Here is a 17,559-nt window from a genome sequence, read left to right on the forward strand (position 1 = left end):
GACCGATATTATCCCCCCATTTTAGCTATTATAAATATACTGTAAGCAAAGGTTCTCTCTTAACATAACTTCAAGGTTTCAGATCGTGGCCATTTGGCCTGTCTGGATCGTTTGGTTGTAGCTCATTGATTTGAGGATCTCATCCAGCTATTTCTCGAAAAACATTATCAGCTTCGATGGCATGGCTGAGCAGGTTGTTCCACGCTCCTACAACCCTTTCCTGCAAAGTTCTATATTTACTTTCATGTACACTTCCTTTATGTGACCTGGTCCGTGCACAGAAAATGCCAGAGCTGAGGAAGGTCATCCTTACCCTAATTTTGAGACTTCAGGTGATTGGGATTGGGGTCCTTAGGCCTGCTCTATGCAGTAAATACTGGAGTAAAGAAAGTACTTTTAATAAAACAGAAAGCTTGCTATTCGAGATGTATTCAGTGTTTTTACCAGTATTTGACTTGAAGCTCACCTGGAACACGCTGATTTGGAGGCCTTCACATTGTAAAGGCTGTCCTGTAAAATACGCATGAGCTGCCTGGTCTTAAACTACCTGCAGCGAGGGCTGAAACCCAACCCCAGAGTCTGAACTCAAGGCTTTAATCATAGTGGAACCATGATACACTGACTGTGCGAGACAGATCATCATATAACTAAAAGCCCAGGGCTCTCCAACATCCCCCTTCCTTTGCCTGCCTCAGGCTTGCGTGACTCTGTCATTATTGCACAGTGCAGTCTGGACAGGGAAGCAGAACTGGGCCTGACGGCTGAGAGGTACTTGGTCCGGTACCGGAGGGGTAGCAGACTGTACTCGGGTCCGAGTACAGGAGCTGGGGGGGTGCATCTTCCAGTCCCCAGGAGAGGAAAAACACCTCCTGAGTTACTCGTTAATAAAGCAGCAGTGAAGCCTTGAACATCATGTACATCAGGTCCAGTACTACCACAGATGTGCTGCCAGGCCCTGGATCAGTGTGCACACAGGCTAGCACTGCAACTGCTTTCCAACAAGCTTATGAGAGCAGACGTCCTGACCACAGGTGGAGACTAGGAATCTACATGCTGACTTGGGGTGTCTTAAGGCTACCTGGTCCTTCTCCCTCACTGCCCTGAGACCCCTCCTTGCCCTCCACTCCCTCTCCTTTCTTTTCTCTTCAGTGTCCTAGTCTCCACGAGATCTCTCCTGGCACAGAAAGGGTTTTGATTTCCGGAAGGTGCTCCAACTACAGCCCCTCACCTCACCTCCCCTCGCCTTGTTTGTTTCTGTGTTGTCAGGGCGTTGTCTTGGATACCAACCCTGTGCCACCTTGGCACAGTGCCCCTTGCACAGCTGCCAAGAAAGCACACAACCCAGGCATGCCAGGTAAACACTTATTTCCTCTAGCAATTCACTCCTTACAGACTCTCTCCAGTCACTCTGCGTTCCACTAGGTCTTGCATGCACTGCTCATACTCAAATCCTGTGTGGTGATGTCTGCGTCTTCTGGGTTCTCACTGGTGCTTTCTGGTGCCTCAGTTCGTCTTTTTGAACAGGGACGATTTGTGTTCAACAGCAGACTGCAGACTTGTGTTAGCCAGTCACTCTAACCCACATTGCTTCTTACACTTAAAACTGAAGAGAATACTTCAAAACTGTGATGCACTCTTTGGAGAAGGCCTTACTTGCTCTTCAGACAAAATGCTTCATGCTTTCTGCTCTCGAAAGACAACGGGAACAGAGCTCGCATGACTGTGGGGCTCACATGTCTGTGCTCCCCGCGTGAGTGAGCAGTGTTTCAGATGCAGGGGGGTCCTGTCGTCGCCATGGTGTCTGCTGATGTTGGCAGTTCTGCCACAGCAGGACATTCCCGTGCAAACAGGAGGAAGTCAGGCAGGAGGGACACGGCCTGCCCTCTCTCTCCCAGGGTGCAGTGCTCATTGTAATCCAGTTCTGTTTACTCTGGCACAGGCCTGTAGAAATGACAATAGCAACAAGAGAGAACGATATGTCACTCATTTGTTAGATATTTTGTTTTGTCATGCGTGTATCTTCTTGTGAGTTTGAACTTCTCATAGCGTGTGCGAGATTGGCGACGTGAAAAGAAAAAAAAAAGAACAACAAAAATATCTGAAACATTTATTGGAAAAGTCCTCTTAGCTGTGCTTGATCCGACAGGCTCCCCTGGTGCCTGGGTATCTGAGGGTGTTTCTCCTGGGTGCTGCAGTGGCCCTCCCCCAGCCGGTTTGTGGGAGAGAAGCAGGGCAGGGTGTTAGGAATGAAGTGGGATCTGAGTGTCCTTCCATGTCCCACTGCTCTTTGTGGGCGTTAGATCCAGGAAGACTCAGAGATTCTACTCTGATCTGTCAGCCACTGGCAACGCAGATTAGTTCACCTACTGCTGTAAACATTTCTAAAGATCAGCTGGAGAGCTACGTTAGCACATTGGGTGCCATACAGAGCGCAGGGCTGCCGTGTGTTTGGTGGCAGCTCAGGGCGAGAGCGCAGGGGTGCTCAATTGTGCCGAGTGCTTGATTGATGAAGGTTAGCTGTCAAGTTCGCTACCAGCTATCCCAGCATTACACAACTGTGTGCTCCCCCCTCTCTCCCAGCGCACCCCCCCCCCGTCGTGAGCAGCGATTTGATGCGTCAGTGACGCGGGGCCGCAGTCTTATCCCATGGCTCTGTCTGGCTGGATGGCACGGGGACAGGATGTGTCAGACAGGAAGGTGATGTCATCCCCCGAGCAGATTCAATTTCATTCATGCTCCCATCCAGGCAGGGACAGACGCACACTGACGCGCTGGCTCCCCCCCCACCCCGCAGCCTGGGCCTGTCTGCGCTTGAGCGGGAGCGAGAGAGCCCAGCTGCCTGTTCCCACTACGTCACCCCTGCTCTGTGAGAACAGGCCGCGGCCCCGGCACTCAGGGCTCGTAAACAGCAACGCTTTACCCACAAGGCCTGGGCTGCGAGGGCCAGCTGGGGGGGTTTTCCCCCCCCCTCTCCCTTTTCCGTTCTTTAGAAAAGGAGTTGAGGACTCGTACATCAATGCCTCCATTCTGGGCTCCGCTGCCCCTCGGGAAGAGAGATACTGAAAGGGGCCCGGGGGGGCAGCCTGATCGGCACAGCAGCGCCAGCGTGTTCCTCCTCCTCCTCCTCCTCCTCCTCCTCCTCCTCCTCCTCCAAGCCCAGCTCCTCCACGTGGAAACGTGGCAGGACTTGCGAAGGTGGCAGGGGAACCTGTTGGTAGCCTTTGCTGGCTTTTTCTTTCACGGTCGCGCTCACAAAAACAGGGGTGCTCTCTCTAGTCCCCCCCACCACCACCACCACCCCAATAAAGAGCGTTCGGTTCTGACCCCTGGTTTCTGCAAAGGAAGGAGAAAGGCAGTACCCATCCCAGCCCGTGTTCCCAGCGGTGCTGGTAGAAGCGGCTACAGTTCTACCGTTCGTCGTTCCTTCTTTTATTCTGCGCCCTGCACAGCCTTTACGCTGCCCTGCCCTGTATTTCGTCAATTTCAGCTTGGGGAGTTTACTTGGGACGTGCAGAAGCCTGGGCAAATCAGAGTGACCCATAGTGCTCAGCGGCCGGTTAGAGTGGGGTGGGGGGGTTCCCGTCTGGCGAGGCGCCCCTCAGCGGGAACCGGCGAGCTGACCCGATGGCTGTGCACCCGGAGGGCGAGCAGACCTACAGCCTCCCCACCCGGGGCGGGGCAGGGCAGGGGAGGGGAGGGACGGCGGTCACCGCGGAGCTTAGCGCTGACAACGCAAGGCGAGGAAGTTTTGCAGAAGTGGGAGCCCAGCCCTCCTCACCCCCGTGCCGTGACTCAGAGCCACCCCCCGGCCGCCCGCAGAACAGGGAAGTCACGGCGAGTGTTTTCATTGAAAACAATGAAGCTGCGGCGGCCCTTCCCAGATTAATTCACAAGAATGCAGACACTGGGGCTCAGTGCGTCACGCAGGCACACGGCTTTCATTAGGCAGAGCCGGTACAGGAGCTTTTTCCAAAGGGGGAGCAGTAGTAGGAATTATTCTGATTCTGATCCCACGACGAGAGCTTCCGTGTAGTACCGCCGATCCCGGATTTAGTCACAGCGATTGAATTACATAGCAACACTACACGAGCATTTCTCTTTTTTTTAAAAAAAAAAAGCGTTTTGTGAGGCGGAACTTGTTACAGCCACCGGAGAAAAGAGTGATTAGACTTCCAAGGAATTATGGTGGCGTGGAGGAAAATTCATTTTTGTATAAAGAAAAGCAAAGACACGCTAATAAGAAGCGATAATGTGACATTGTGACACTTACTGCACACTAAACTGCACCGAGCCGCTCACTGACCTACAGACTGCAATAGGGCCCATATTCCTCGGAGCCCCCTAGTGGCCAACAAGAGTTAACTAGTCGTGTCTGCACCCGAGAATTATTTTTGCTACTTTAATAAAACAGCTTTTGTATTCGTTCTGCGTCGTAAATGTACTGCACGCAGTGGCGGATGTGATCAGAGGCTCCTAGGCTACACGTTGTGTACCCCCCTCCCCCCGTACACCATCCCGTTACCAGAAAAAAAGCGAGACAAAATAAAATACTGTAATAATTCAGTGACGAGTTCGGAGTTAAGAGCCGCTACAGCCGATTCAAACGGAATGTCAGCCGGCACTCGCAGGGAACGCACACGTACACAGGGAGCCCAAATACACACACAACACACAACACAATGCAAGTACAGCAGTGCAACCAATAAATCCGATTCACAGCCCATCTGCGATCTGATAACAGAAATTATGCGCACGTTTCCTTTAAAACCGACGACACACAACACCAAGATCATCACAGCAGAGACCAGTGACCTCCCTGTCTGAGCACATCAGTTCAAGAACAGCGGGACACTCCCCACTCGTGCAAGTCCACTGCAGTCAATAGACTCAAATCACTCAACACACTGCATCGACGAGTAGATGTTTTTCTATCTGGGCTTTCAAGAAGGGATCAAACTCGCTGATAACTTCGGGGACACCCGTGAAGCTCCCGTTGTCGGGGCGCACGAACGTGTCGCTGCGCCCCTACAAGGCCGCCCTCGCTCTGCTAAACACTTCACCACAGCAAACACCCTTTTCAAGACGTCTGTCCAATACTCATACTCATTGTCAACCTGTCTTGCTAGTTCTGAATCTATTAGACCACTATCAGCGCAGCGCATGACGTTACACGACCACAGCCTTCCCACGGCTCTCCGACACTCCGTGTCCAGCCAGGCGTGCGGCGGTGTTGACCCGGTCACTAGAGCCTGCGGCCAGTCCGGACTGACCATCACCGCCCCCGAATAATTACATGCGAAACACTGTACCTTTCGGAGGGGAATACAGCAGCCACCCTCTTGGCACACACTCGCCATTTCCGAGTTTTCTTCTGAAGAGGGTTTTAGAGAAACACCTCTTAGTGTTGATGCCGTCTTTCCGATGCCGCAACATCCGCGTCTCGGTTTTGACACGACTCCGGGCCCAGTTTAGCCCAGCATGGCCGCCTCTGTCCACCTGTTTCACCCCAGCAGGCTGGGGCCGAGCTGTAGGAGGCGGGAGCTGCAGGTGCAACAGCATGGCGGCGGCTCGGACATGGCGGCGGACGGCTCTGCCTCTGACTCGTGTTCCTGTGTCTCCGTTGCGGGAGCTGCTCGTCCTCATGAGCGGCGTGGATGTAGTCTGCGCCCAGGCCAGAGCTACTGTAGCTGCAGCTCACTGTTCAACCGCGGTTGCTGTCGCACCTGCTGCACCAGATTATCACCCGATGAATCCGCCGAAATACATTTGAACTGCGAGCCCATTGCATCGAACCACTCATTGGTTCACGCATGATTCAACGTTTTTATGGACCAATGTGGGCCCACAGGTCCGTTTAAGAAATACTCCGGCCTATCAGGGGCCCCTGATCAATCCGAGGCCCGAGGCTACAGCCTATGTTAGCCTGCTCGTTAATTCCCCCGCAGTCTGCGCGTACTGTCAGTGCAAATAATAATAATAATAATAATAATAATAATAATAATAATAGGAGAAATAATATATCATCATCTTTTTAAAGAGACTTGTTTCACTTTTTCACCCTCATCCTGTATAAACCTGTCCTTTGTTTCCCTTCATCTCACCTGTTTATTTCCTCTGTTATGTTCCACTGGGAGTTCTTTTCTCCCCCAGATTGTTGTTGTTGTTGTTGTTGTTTGGGGGGGGGGGGGTGGGGCTGGATTGTCTTTAACCTGCCCAGGCCACAGGACGACAAAGGCTCGGCCACTTCCTGTCAGCGGTCCCATGCCTGGGCTCTGCCCGCTCAGGCTGGCCGTGGCAAGACTGGACCCCCACGTGCTGCCGCCAGCCGGTCGCACAGCTGGGCCCGGTGCCCCTGGACTCCTGGGACCGCAGGACAGGCAGAGCAACGGGACACCAGTGCCCGCCTTTGGCCACCGAGACGGCCACACGGTTCACACAGCTCCCGTGACACAGGCCTTGGCCTCGGATGCACTTGAGAAACTGTGGTGCAGAATTTGGCAGCTCAGTCCCCTGCAAACTTCCTGCTGACAGAATGAAAAGCCAGAGCTTGATGGGACACTAGTCCGTGGCAGCCCTGCTACTTCCCGTCCACACAGCGGGGTGGAGAGTTGTGAACTAAAGGACATGTTGACACGGGACAAAGGCGAAGAACTGAAACGAGCTTCTTTAAGAAGGTGAGGTGCAACAGCAGTGTCTGCCGCAGGGGCTCGAACCCACAACCCAGGGACTCACCCACTCCGCTGCACAGCTTGCAAACTTGAGAGCCGCAGGACAGACACCCCCCCCAGGAAACTGCCCGTTGCCATGGCGCCCCAGCAGCCTCTGAGAGCCGGCGGTGATGATGTCACTTGTCCTTTTCTTCCTGGACATGAAAGACGGGCTGTTGAGACAGGCTAAAGGACTTTGTGTTCTATCAGTCACCGATGCTGGATAGACGACTTTTTTTTTTTCAATTAAAAAATAAAATAAGCTGGAGGAGAGTGTCTCCTTGCAGTTTGGGATGTTTAGACTTCTGTGGTGCCTTTTTGCAAAAAGGATACAACATTCTCCAGTTAAATCTTGCGATGGGTTTTAAATGTATTGGGGGCACAGATGTGTACAGTGTAATGACTTATCGATATAAACAGAACAAAAATGAAGACCTGTTATAACAACAACAACAACAACAACAACAAGATTCAGGTACAACAAGTGTTCTGGAAAGGTTACTCGTTCAGCTGTACCCAGTAACATAATATAATAATAATAATAATAAAAACAACAATAATAATTAATAATAATTAGTAGCGGCGGCGGCGGCGGCGTGCCCTCGGTACGTGCTGTGCACGGCGCCCGTCTCCCCTGCGTGCTTTCCCAGTGTTGATCTGTTACGTCAAATCCTCAAATGCTGCGCTCAGGTTCGAGCGCGATTACAGCTCGGCTGCACAGGGGCAAGCCGGCCGGACCCGAGCCCGTCTCCACAGCAGAGCCGCCGGAGCAGGTGAGTGCCCCCCCCCCCCCCGGGGCTGGGAAACGGGAGGGAGGGCTGCTGTGTCTGTGCGTCCCCTGGCCGGATTTAGGCTGCTGCTTGGCGATAAGCATTTAATCCGGCTGCCTTTGGAAGACGTTAGGTAGCGGCAGGGCGAATTTACTGGCCCTGGAAAGCTCCCAGGTCTCGTCCAGCGCTCTGAAGAATTTTGGTTTTCACGCACAAAAAAAAAATAATAATAATGGAAATACGGGCGCTGCGCACTCACGGTAAGACCAGGATTAAATCCCTTTATTGCAACGTAACAAGACGGCGCAAAAGCTAGAACGATGCTCTTCGCCTTCATTTTCAGGTTGTGGTGAACGTTTCTTATAAGGATACGGAGTTATGCTTTTAAAAAAAATAATACTACACATGTAAGGACGACAAAATAGATTATTTTCCCACCTCGCATGTATAATAATACGGGCTGCGTGTGAAATAAATTAAAAACGTTATACTGGTTCCAAACCCTTGTCATTTGAGGAGTCTATATTGTTCTCTAGCCGGGCGCTTGGGTCTTGTAGTTTGGTTAAGCTCCGCTCCAGTTGCTCGGCAACTGCTGGCGAACCCGGGGAACTCGATTTCCCACACACCACTGCGGCGCCCCGTCTTGGTGGATGTTGTAGTTTTTTGGTGAGGTGTTCCTGACGGATTGTGGCGCGCTGAGAACTACAATCCCTGCGGGCCGTGTCAGATTTAGGCGTGTGGATGATATTGGTCGATATAAACCAGGATAGTTTGCCTTTCTAGGCGGTGGGACCCAGTCCTGGTGCTGGATAACCACATACAGTACCCGCACATAAGCACAGCATCCTTAAATCAACAATCTGTTGGAACGCATGTGAGTTGTGATCAATTTAGTCAGTTAATGGGCTCAAGTCTCTGACGCCTACCTGTAGTCTATGAGGAGGTAGAGGGCATTGGGATTTTCATTTGAAATTGTCCTTCATCTTCCATTCATACACAAGTCAGCTATTTAGACAGTCCACACAAATGCATTCTAAGTATTTATGTAAAGAAACTATGTTCTTTAGGACTTCCAGCCATCCATTTTCTCAGTTTTTTGTCCAATACTGGGTTGTGGGGGAGCTGGGGTACACTCTGGGTGGGACGCCAGTCCATCGCAGGACACGCACGCAGACACAGACACACTCACTCACAGCCGGGCCAGATCTCCCAGAAGCCAGTTTACCTGTCCCTGGACTGTGGGAGGAAACTGGAGCACCTGGAGGAAACCCACATGAACACGGGGAGAGCATGCAGACTCCACACAGACAGCACCCAAGGAAATGAACTCAGGGCCCCAGCGCTGCAATGCAGCAGTGGTCACCACTGCACTACTGTGAACCTCATTAGGATTTTTATTAATTTAAATAATTGCATTTGCTGCTTGATTATCAAATGGGGTATGGCAACGCAATCGACCTCTGTTTATTTACGACAAATAAATACATTAATTGGGTTTTATGTTCCATTTTACTTGATCATTTGCAGTTATTCATTTCTTAAAAGCTTAGACTTGCCTCGCAGAAAAGTTTAAAAAAATCTTAATTTTTTATTTATGCCTAATACCCCCCCCCCCCCCCCAAAAAAAATATTTTTACACTTGCACGGTTTCTGACTCATGTTCTTTCCACTCCGCTGTAATGTTTCTGTCTGTGTCTTCTTCGTTCCAGTTTGTGTACTCGCACGTTTTGCAGATGCGTCAGTTTGTCCTCGCTGCTCTGGGCTTTGTGCCTGCTGGCCTTGACGGAGATGGGCTCTTGCTAATGGCCTGCTGGCCTGGAATGCAGGATTAGAGCTGAGGATCAGCCATGAAAAGCGTGCCGTGCTCTGAGGGAGGATATCAGAGAGAGCTAGAGTCTGTAGGCAAGACCTTGCAGCGCTTCGTGTTGGGCCTTCTGGATGACACCTACAGTAAGGTGTCTTGGTAGAATGCATTGCAGAGGATACAGACATACTCATCTTTAAAGCTGACGGTACTTTGTTTTGGTTTGATAATGGGCTTAGTCACTGTCCGTGTGGAGTTTGCATGGTAGGGGTTTCTCAGGGTTCTGCGGTTACTTCCCACCTTCCAAAATGCAAGCTGGATGAGTTACCGGGTGTCTCTTGATTGTCCCTGTGTGCTTGTGCGCACGTGTGTGTGTTCTGTCCAGGGTGCGATCCTGGTGCTCCAGGAGAAGCCCTGCTGTATAAACTTTATTCTCAATTCTCAAAATAAATAAAAAATAATTCTCAATTCACTTGGCTGGCAAAGTAAAAGCATACAGTATAAGGAGAAAAAGAAAACAGGCTCTCGAGAGGCTTCTTATAGTCGCTTACGGTACTCACATCAGTGCAAACTAATAAAGCAGCACACTGAAGAGTGTACTTTGTCTTATTTCCTTCATGGAGACTGCTGGCACGGTGGGATCCGTCCAGATCAAAGGCCTCCGGCAGTCTCTGTTGGTCTGTGAAGCGCTACCCGTGCAGGTTCGTCCTGCACGAAGGAATAAAGATGTTTAATGCAGCTGGTGCTGAAATGCAGTTGGCTGGAACGACCCGGCGCTGCTTCCTGCTTCTGAGCACAGCTATTGTTCCAGCTCTCCCAGGTCCAGAAACTGAGAATGTCTTTTTTTTTTTTACCCGCTATTCCATGCTCTGTGTTTTGTTCTTTTCCCGGCAGGACGGTGGACCAGAGAGAGAGAGAGCCCGTGAAGCAGGTCGGACTGCCAAGCCCTCCCCGTTATCTGCAGGTCATTTCCCCCTTTTTCTTCTTCTCCAGGTTACCTGGGTGGAAATGTAAACAGGCTACAGATTTACTTTATCGAAAAATACAATGTGTTTTTCTCTGTCCCCAGTGGAGGCTCGGTGTGCATCAACTGAATCCGCCTCGTACTGCTGGCACAGCGGCCTCCCGTTATCGCTGTGTGCGGAGTTCAGGTTTCACAGTGCTCTTGTAATCCTGATGGGGCTCAGGGCCTCATGAAGCAGCAGTGAGATTTCCTTATTTTGTGCTCTACGCTATTTCGTGCTTAGATTGGGTTTGTCAGACATGAACAACCCCACAAACATCAGGATAGGGTCGCCGAGTTTTGTCGTTTCTTTGCTTATTTCCCATTGGCCTTCAAACATCACAAAGGGGCTTCCCAGTCAGCACTGGGGGCAGGGGTCCGGTCTCTGCCCGCGAGTCTGCTGCAGGTGACAGCTGTGGCAGGAGTGAAGAAGACCAGAGGAGGTCACTGCCACAGCGCAGGGGGCTTCACAGTCTCCTCTCACCCTCCGCGGAGTGCTGTGTGTGCTCCAGGCCTGACAGTGTGGAGAAACATCTCTGCCTGCGCTCTTCTTGTTTTGTGTATCCACACAGTATCCCAGCAGCCAGTAGACCCCACTGGCCTCGCGAGGACTTGACACCTGTGCAAAGGGTAGACCCAGAGCAGCATTTTGGGTCTTTTTCCAGGTCTTTGCTGTGCGAACGCGTGAGGATGTCCAGTGACTCCCCGCCTCCTTACCCTGGGGGCCCCAGTGCTCCCCCCATCGAAGAGAAGAACGGCACGCCACCTGTCCCAGGTACGACTTCCGGGTCATGCTGGGATAACAGTGATGTAGAAGGGGGCAGTATTAACCAAACCCATTTACTTTTTTAAAAATCACTGCTCCACTGAAGTGCTTGCTCCACAGAGGTATGTTAATTTTCTACTGGTAAAAATAAACTTTTCTTCTATAGTACGTCCTGATGTCAAGAGGATTTGGGGGCTTTTTTATCGCTCTGCTAGCTGAAAAGAGACATTGGTGTCTGGAGAACAGTCAGTCATTTTGTTTTTTTTAAATGCATACTGCTCGGGGGCAGGGGGAGAAGTGGGGATTTTGCATCGTCGCAGTTTTGTACAACAGCGCAACTGAAATCCAAAATCCATCAGGGCTCGTCGGCTAGCTGCCTGTCCAGTGCGATCCAGTCTCGTGCAAGATTCAAGCTGCCTTCTTACCCCTTTCTCGGTTGAAGGTGGTCAACCGGGCAGCGGAGACTGGAGGAGCTCGAGTCTGTACTAAAATGAGCCGTGCTGCTCTTGCCTACCGCGCAGCTACTTGAGGAGCCAGTCTGGGCCCTCTGGGATTGAGGGCAGCTCCAGGGTGCAGGAGCCGCAGTTGGGCTGACAGGGCTGCGAGGCGGCGCGGTGCCGGGGGCTGTGTGCACGCGCAGGGGGTGTCGCCGCCTGGCTCATGCAGTATTCCTCTCGTGCTCAGGGCCTGTTCCTGCGATGGCGGCTCCTGTGCAGGGACCCCCCGTTCCACCGGAAGACGCCCCCCCGCCCTACGAGGCCGTGTCTCAGCCTGGCTTCCCTCCCCCCCACGTCCCCGGAGCCGGGGAGATGCCCCAGCCCCCCCAAGGTGCGTCTCCCCCCCCCGGTCGGTGGCAGGCAGCAGGATTAAGCCGGGGGGCCCCGGGCTCCTCGCTGCAGGGTTTCAGTCCAGTGAAGAAGGGTTGTTATCTGCGGAACTGTCTGACCCGCCGGCGATGGTTTTGACACGACGAGCAAAGAAATCTAAAGTAAAGTAAAGAAATCTACTCCAGCCATGGGCTTCCATACTTGGGGTGTCCAAAACCCTAACTACAGAAACCTGGGGGGCGTGCCGGTCTCTTTAACTCCTCACTGGGGCGACAGGCTTGGGAAAGTGGTTCTGAGGAGGAAGCAGCTGTAGGCTGTATAGGGGCTAGCATGGGAAGCTACTAAACTGCAGGTTCTCCTCCTGTTTCCCCCTGCAGCCGGGTTCTACCCGCCCCCAGGACAGTTCCCCCAGCCCATCCCGGGACAGTACCCGCCGAGCCCAGGGCACTACCCCGCCCCCGGGGGCCACACGGCCACAGTGATCGTGCCGCCGGGCGCCGCCACCACCGTGACCGTGCTGCAGGGGGAGATGTTCCAGGAGGTGTCCGTGCAGACCGTGTGCCCGCACTGCCAGCAGCCCATCGTCACCAGGGTCTCCTACGACATCGGCCTCATGAACATGCTCTTCTGCCTCTTCTGCTGCTTCGTGGGGTAAGAGACCCCCCCACCCCCGCTCAGTCCACTTAAACATCGAAGTATCAAAGGAGTAGGGCTCCTAGAATCTCTCCCTGGCTCCTGCCAGGGTTTTCTTTCCCTGCAAGGCCACGTGAACCCAGTGAAGGCAGTACAGAGTCCACGATCTTCAGTCTGCTGCATGCGGGTGCCTGGTAGTGTGTAGTGCTACAGCAGTGGGTGATGAGCGCATGGTTGAACTAGTGGTGCCCCTAAATCCTCAATTGAGTTGTGAAGCTGTTCAGTTAGTGGAGGGAGGCTCCTTTCCTTTGTCTCGAGACTCTGAAACAGTCATGAAAAGCAGCGATCGTGTTCAGTGCTAAAGGGGCGTGGTGTAACATGCTGAATCCCGGAGTGGGGACGTTTCTCCCCAGATCGCTTCCCCTCACTGTCCTCTGCCTTGTCTTCCTTTCTCCAGCTGCAACATGGGCTGCTGCCTGATCCCTTGCTTGATGGACAACCTCAAGGACGTGACGCACACCTGCCCCTACTGCAAGGGCTACATCTACACATACAAGCGCATGTGCTAACAGGGCTACGTCTGTGGTCACAGCTCCCCCTAGTGGAATGTCTGAGTTTTTCTGTGGTAGTTATAGTCCTTTATGTTCAGTCTAAGGTTTCATTCACAGTCCCTGCGATGTTTTCGGTAGCTGTACTGCATTTAATATGCATGTATGCATTTCGATGTATATACATATATATATATGCATATGTGCAGAAATTAAGATCTTAATTGACTGGGCAATTCACTGGAAGAGTCACACGTCTGGAAAAAAGGCCCTGAAGAAAATGGGTGGTGGAGGTTTTTTATACTATTGTGATATTTGTGATGGGCTTTCAGGTGGTAGGTCACCTCTGAACATGCCACAGTCAGCAGAAGGGCAGTTTGACTGAATTAGTGTCGTGCTATTAAACATCTTTATTGTGGACTGGAAGATTAAAGGGAAGATTCCAAAATCTCACTTTTTTAAAACGAAATGGTTATGAGAGACTTTAAAATTGTGAACTCGAGTGAAAAAAAGCTTTTTTTTTTACAATAATTATAGCAGCCACAGTACCGTATTGGGACTTTTTCTCTTAAGGTAGTGTGCTGTTGGAAGTAGAAGGATAACAGTTTGTCTGAATGTTAACACTTCAGGTTCAGCTGTGGGCTCCTTTGAACTCCAGAGCCACCTTCTGGGTGATAAACAGCCATGTGGCTCGCTTAAAGTAGCTAAAATGAAGCGTTTTAGGCGATTCCAATGAGATGTCTGTCACTGTAGCACTGACTGTCAGCAGGTAGCAGTAGCTGCTGATACAAGCGGAGCTGGACAGTTGCAGACGTGCATGACCGGCAGATGCACTGCGTGCAGTCTCCCCAGTCGCAACAGGAGAAAGACGGAATACATTTGCACAATGTGACAAGTCAGCGTTTCCGGGAAAAGAGTTTGATTCTTGCGTTAGCACTTTAACCGTGATTGTTTTTATTTCGGTAAGGGCATTAAAAAGCGTAGAGGTCTTCATCCTCTGCAAAGAGGCCTGTGGAGTGAACCCGCACTAAGCTGTTGATTACAATGTAGATGTGAACTAATGAGGAAAGTACAGGTAGAGCAGTTTCCTGTAACATTGTGAGAAATTCAGAGGTTGAGGTTTGTGATATGCTTGTTAGTTATCTGTTCTGCAGCTTGACTGTAGTTCAGAGTTTCTTGTTAATAGAGGAGCAGGCCCAGTAGACAAGGGGCAATGTACGGTGCTGTTTATGGAAGCAGCATCTATAGCTTAATGGTGCGTTGTTGCCATTGATTTAGTCAAGTAAGTAGTGTTGTGTCCTTCAACAGAGACACAGAGATCATCGGTATGGGAGCAGAGAAGTATAAATGAAACTGTATTTTGCCATTCATCTTATGTTTTTCTAACACTCACAATATTTAGACAAGTAACAGTCGAAAATGATTGCACTAGTGGAAGGACCATGCAGATCCGTTATTACAGGAGTTGTATGAGGTGGGTGTGCAGTAGTTTGTGTTCGGTTCCTGGTCCTTGGGAATTTGGGGTTTTAATGATGCACCTGTGCAGATGTGTCTTGGTTCTGTGTAAACGCGTTTAATCAGGGACACTCACAATTCTTCTTTATGTGGTGATGGGGTAGTAGAGGGGGGTCTGGTTTTGTTTTTCATCTTTCAAAAAAGGTGCATGAGCAAAAATGATCTGGATCGTAAGATAAATGTTACAGTTTGTTTAAAACTAGCACTTATTTTTAAAACTGATCTGCCCTGTGGAAAAGGCAGTTGTTTTATTTTTTAAAGAAAAGTCACTAAAATGATTGGTGGTAAGCTTTCAATGTTAACGTTATTTTCATTATAATTTGTTTTAAATGGTTAAAAGGCTTACAACATTATCTGCAGTAGTTTATTTTCAATTTCTTTCCCGATTAGCTTGTGTTAGCTGCATATTTCTCTCAGTTCTGTGAATGCAAATTATATGACACTTATTCTGGCACAATATTTGTCAACTGCTATTTACCCAAAGCATTAATTTAATTTACATTTATTTGGTGTTAATGAGGCATCTGCTGTAGATACCTTTCATATAAATGACTCAGCTTAGAGCAAACAGTGAGTCAGCAAAGAGCTTTTCTGCTGTGACAAGTAATTAGCATAAGAGCTGCTTTGCTTTCTTGCACCACTGCATGACGTAATTATAATCTTACGCCAGTTATTCCTCGGTCATGTCTGGCCCGTGTTGTGATTGAAATTTCTGTTGCCATCGGCCTCTCTCTGCTTCTGTTCATTGCTATGCCTACAGAAGGGGGATTGACATCCTGTCTGATAACGCTTTCAATTTGTAATCAGTTGATAAGGAAGAGATGAGTGAAGCATCCTATCGCATTGCTTTTAAGTGTGCATTTATGTAATTTTTGTACAAAAGGGTCAGTGCATTGGTCCGTTGTAGTTGGTTTAGCTTTGTAATCTTGTAATTTATGATGCCTGTATTTGAATCAGACTGTAGACGTACAGTTATACTGTATTTCAAATGTTTTTTTTTAGAAGAATTACTTTTACCTGAAACAGACAAGTTGATCTTTTAGACTAGTTGAGTTTACCATTTAGGTGTCACGGCCAGAATAGCAGGAACTATACATCGGGGAAACCCCACTAAAGTTCAGATGGAGAATGTCTCCTGCCTGTCATCTGTACCCAATGTATTAATCAGAAAGCCTTTTACTCAAGCAGCATTACTGAATGCTACCTTGACACCAAACTGGCACTCAGAAGCCCAGTCAGTATTATTCCCTTTAAGTCGTTAAGTTGCAGGCTGCATTCTCTCTGCCGGTAGTTAAGGGTTATTCACTTCCTGCGCTGTTTGCATCACCTTTTTTTCTCCTATCTCCTTTCCTCACAGACCATCTCTGGAATTCATGTGTGTGTTGTAGTCCCAGTGTGCTTGTTCTCACTCACTGGTGATGAATTTTCATGCTGCCACTGGGAAAGTGCAGTAAAAGTGTGAGCTACTTTAGCCCTGCTATCAGTGAAAGAGTGATTCTGTAGTGCTTTTCTGACATGCTTTCCAGGAGTGAGACTAGGTTTCTAGGACTGTGATCCTTGAAGTGTTTTAGAAGAAAGCTGCTTTAGCCCTGTGCTCTAGCATTGTTGTCTCTGGATATGATCACCGCAATACACCAGCATGACCCGCCAGCTGCTCTTACCTCTGTGTCCACCTAGTGTACTGTAAGCGGCTGTTCTGGAGCCTCTGATCCATTCCGCTAACAGAATCTTTCTTGCACAATGCTGTGTCACATAGCGGTCACTGGGTCCACTTGCATCGCTGCAGACTAGCACAGGTGCATGTTCTTCAGAGGCGCGAGTTAGGAAACGTGTTCTTCACTCCAGTCCTATGCAGTGTGTTGAATAAAGAGGGTTTTTCAGTAGTTTCTTCGTCATAAAATTAGATGACATTTACACCAATAAGATAATTCCAAGCACCAACTCTGTTAAGTAATAACTTAATTAGTTCTGTCTGACTGCCACAAGTCGTGGTATGAAATGCGTTAAGTTCTTGCGTATGTCTGGGTGAAATAGTAGCTGTTTTGATGAAACTCTGCTTCCTGGTATTATAATAATAATAATAATAATAATAATAATAATTGCTTACACTTATATAGCGCTTTTCTGGACACTCCACTCAAAGCGCTTTACAGGTCATGGGGATCCCCTCCACCCATGTGCAGGATTAGTCCTTAAAGTTTTCAATACGCAACTTCGACCAAGTGTCAAGGATCAAGCCTCTTCACAAATGCCCAATGATATCAAGCAGGAACACTGCAGGGTGCAAACCCTTTTGAATGTGGTTAAGAAAAAGATTTGTGGTTTGTACGTGGAGCCACCTGCCAGTAAGCACTCATTGAAAAATACATTGTTGCTTCTGTCGGACATTCAGACCTTAATTATTCCATTCTAATTACATTTTTTCAGGTATTTTTATTTCCAGTATATTTCTATTTTTTAATCTATGCTATTAACTACCTAGCATGTTTCAAAGTCTGAAAAATCCTATCAGCTGCAGCTAATAAAAATGAATTGATGATATATCGTAAATGTCCCATGGCAGTGCATGTTCAAGCTTCTTATGGATATTTTGCAAAAGTAGGCCGGCCTCCTTTGACATTGTACGCTCCAGCCCTCTCTGTATGCAAGGTGAAGTGTCTTGCAGTGCTGTGGAAAGGCTGTGATGTTAAAGGTGGGTTGAAGTGCACAAATATTTTTTTAGGAAAAAAAAGAGAATGAGATCACCTTTAATCCAATCAGCGGTATTCTATGTTTCTATCTGTGTTGCCATGTAAGTTACACTGTTGCGTAAGATGAATGATGCGAGCTGCTCCACTACTACTGCACAGAATACAAAATTATTCTTTTAACAATAAAAACAAAAAGCAAAGCGAGAACCAGCCTCTTTCATTTAGCTTTCTAAGAATATGTTGGTTCTGAATGAGCAGCGGTTTGAACACAGGATCACTCAACACAGTTTTATTCT

The 17,559-nt window shown here is 49.3% G+C and overlaps 1 protein-coding gene across 1 annotated transcript; it reads left to right on the top strand.

Moving 5' to 3' along the window:
* The first annotated feature begins 7,316 nt into the window (after positions 1-7,316).
* Positions 7,317-17,465, top strand: cdip1 (cell death inducing p53 target 1). The gene is made up of 6 exons (XM_088936279.1): positions 7,317-7,480; positions 10,176-10,245; positions 10,950-11,059; positions 11,735-11,896; positions 12,255-12,528; positions 12,968-17,465. The coding sequence occupies exons 3-6, from the start codon at positions 10,975-10,977 to the stop codon at positions 13,077-13,079; spliced, it is 633 nt and encodes a 210-aa protein (XP_088792405.1). The 5' UTR covers positions 7,317-7,480; positions 10,176-10,245; positions 10,950-10,974; the 3' UTR covers positions 13,080-17,465.
* Positions 17,466-17,559: the final 94 nt, after the last annotated feature.

Source organism: Atractosteus spatula, chromosome 18, assembly GCF_055471065.1.
Source record: "Atractosteus spatula isolate fAtrSpa1 chromosome 18, fAtrSpa1.hap1, whole genome shotgun sequence".
Lineage (NCBI taxonomy): Eukaryota > Metazoa > Chordata > Actinopteri > Semionotiformes > Lepisosteidae > Atractosteus > Atractosteus spatula.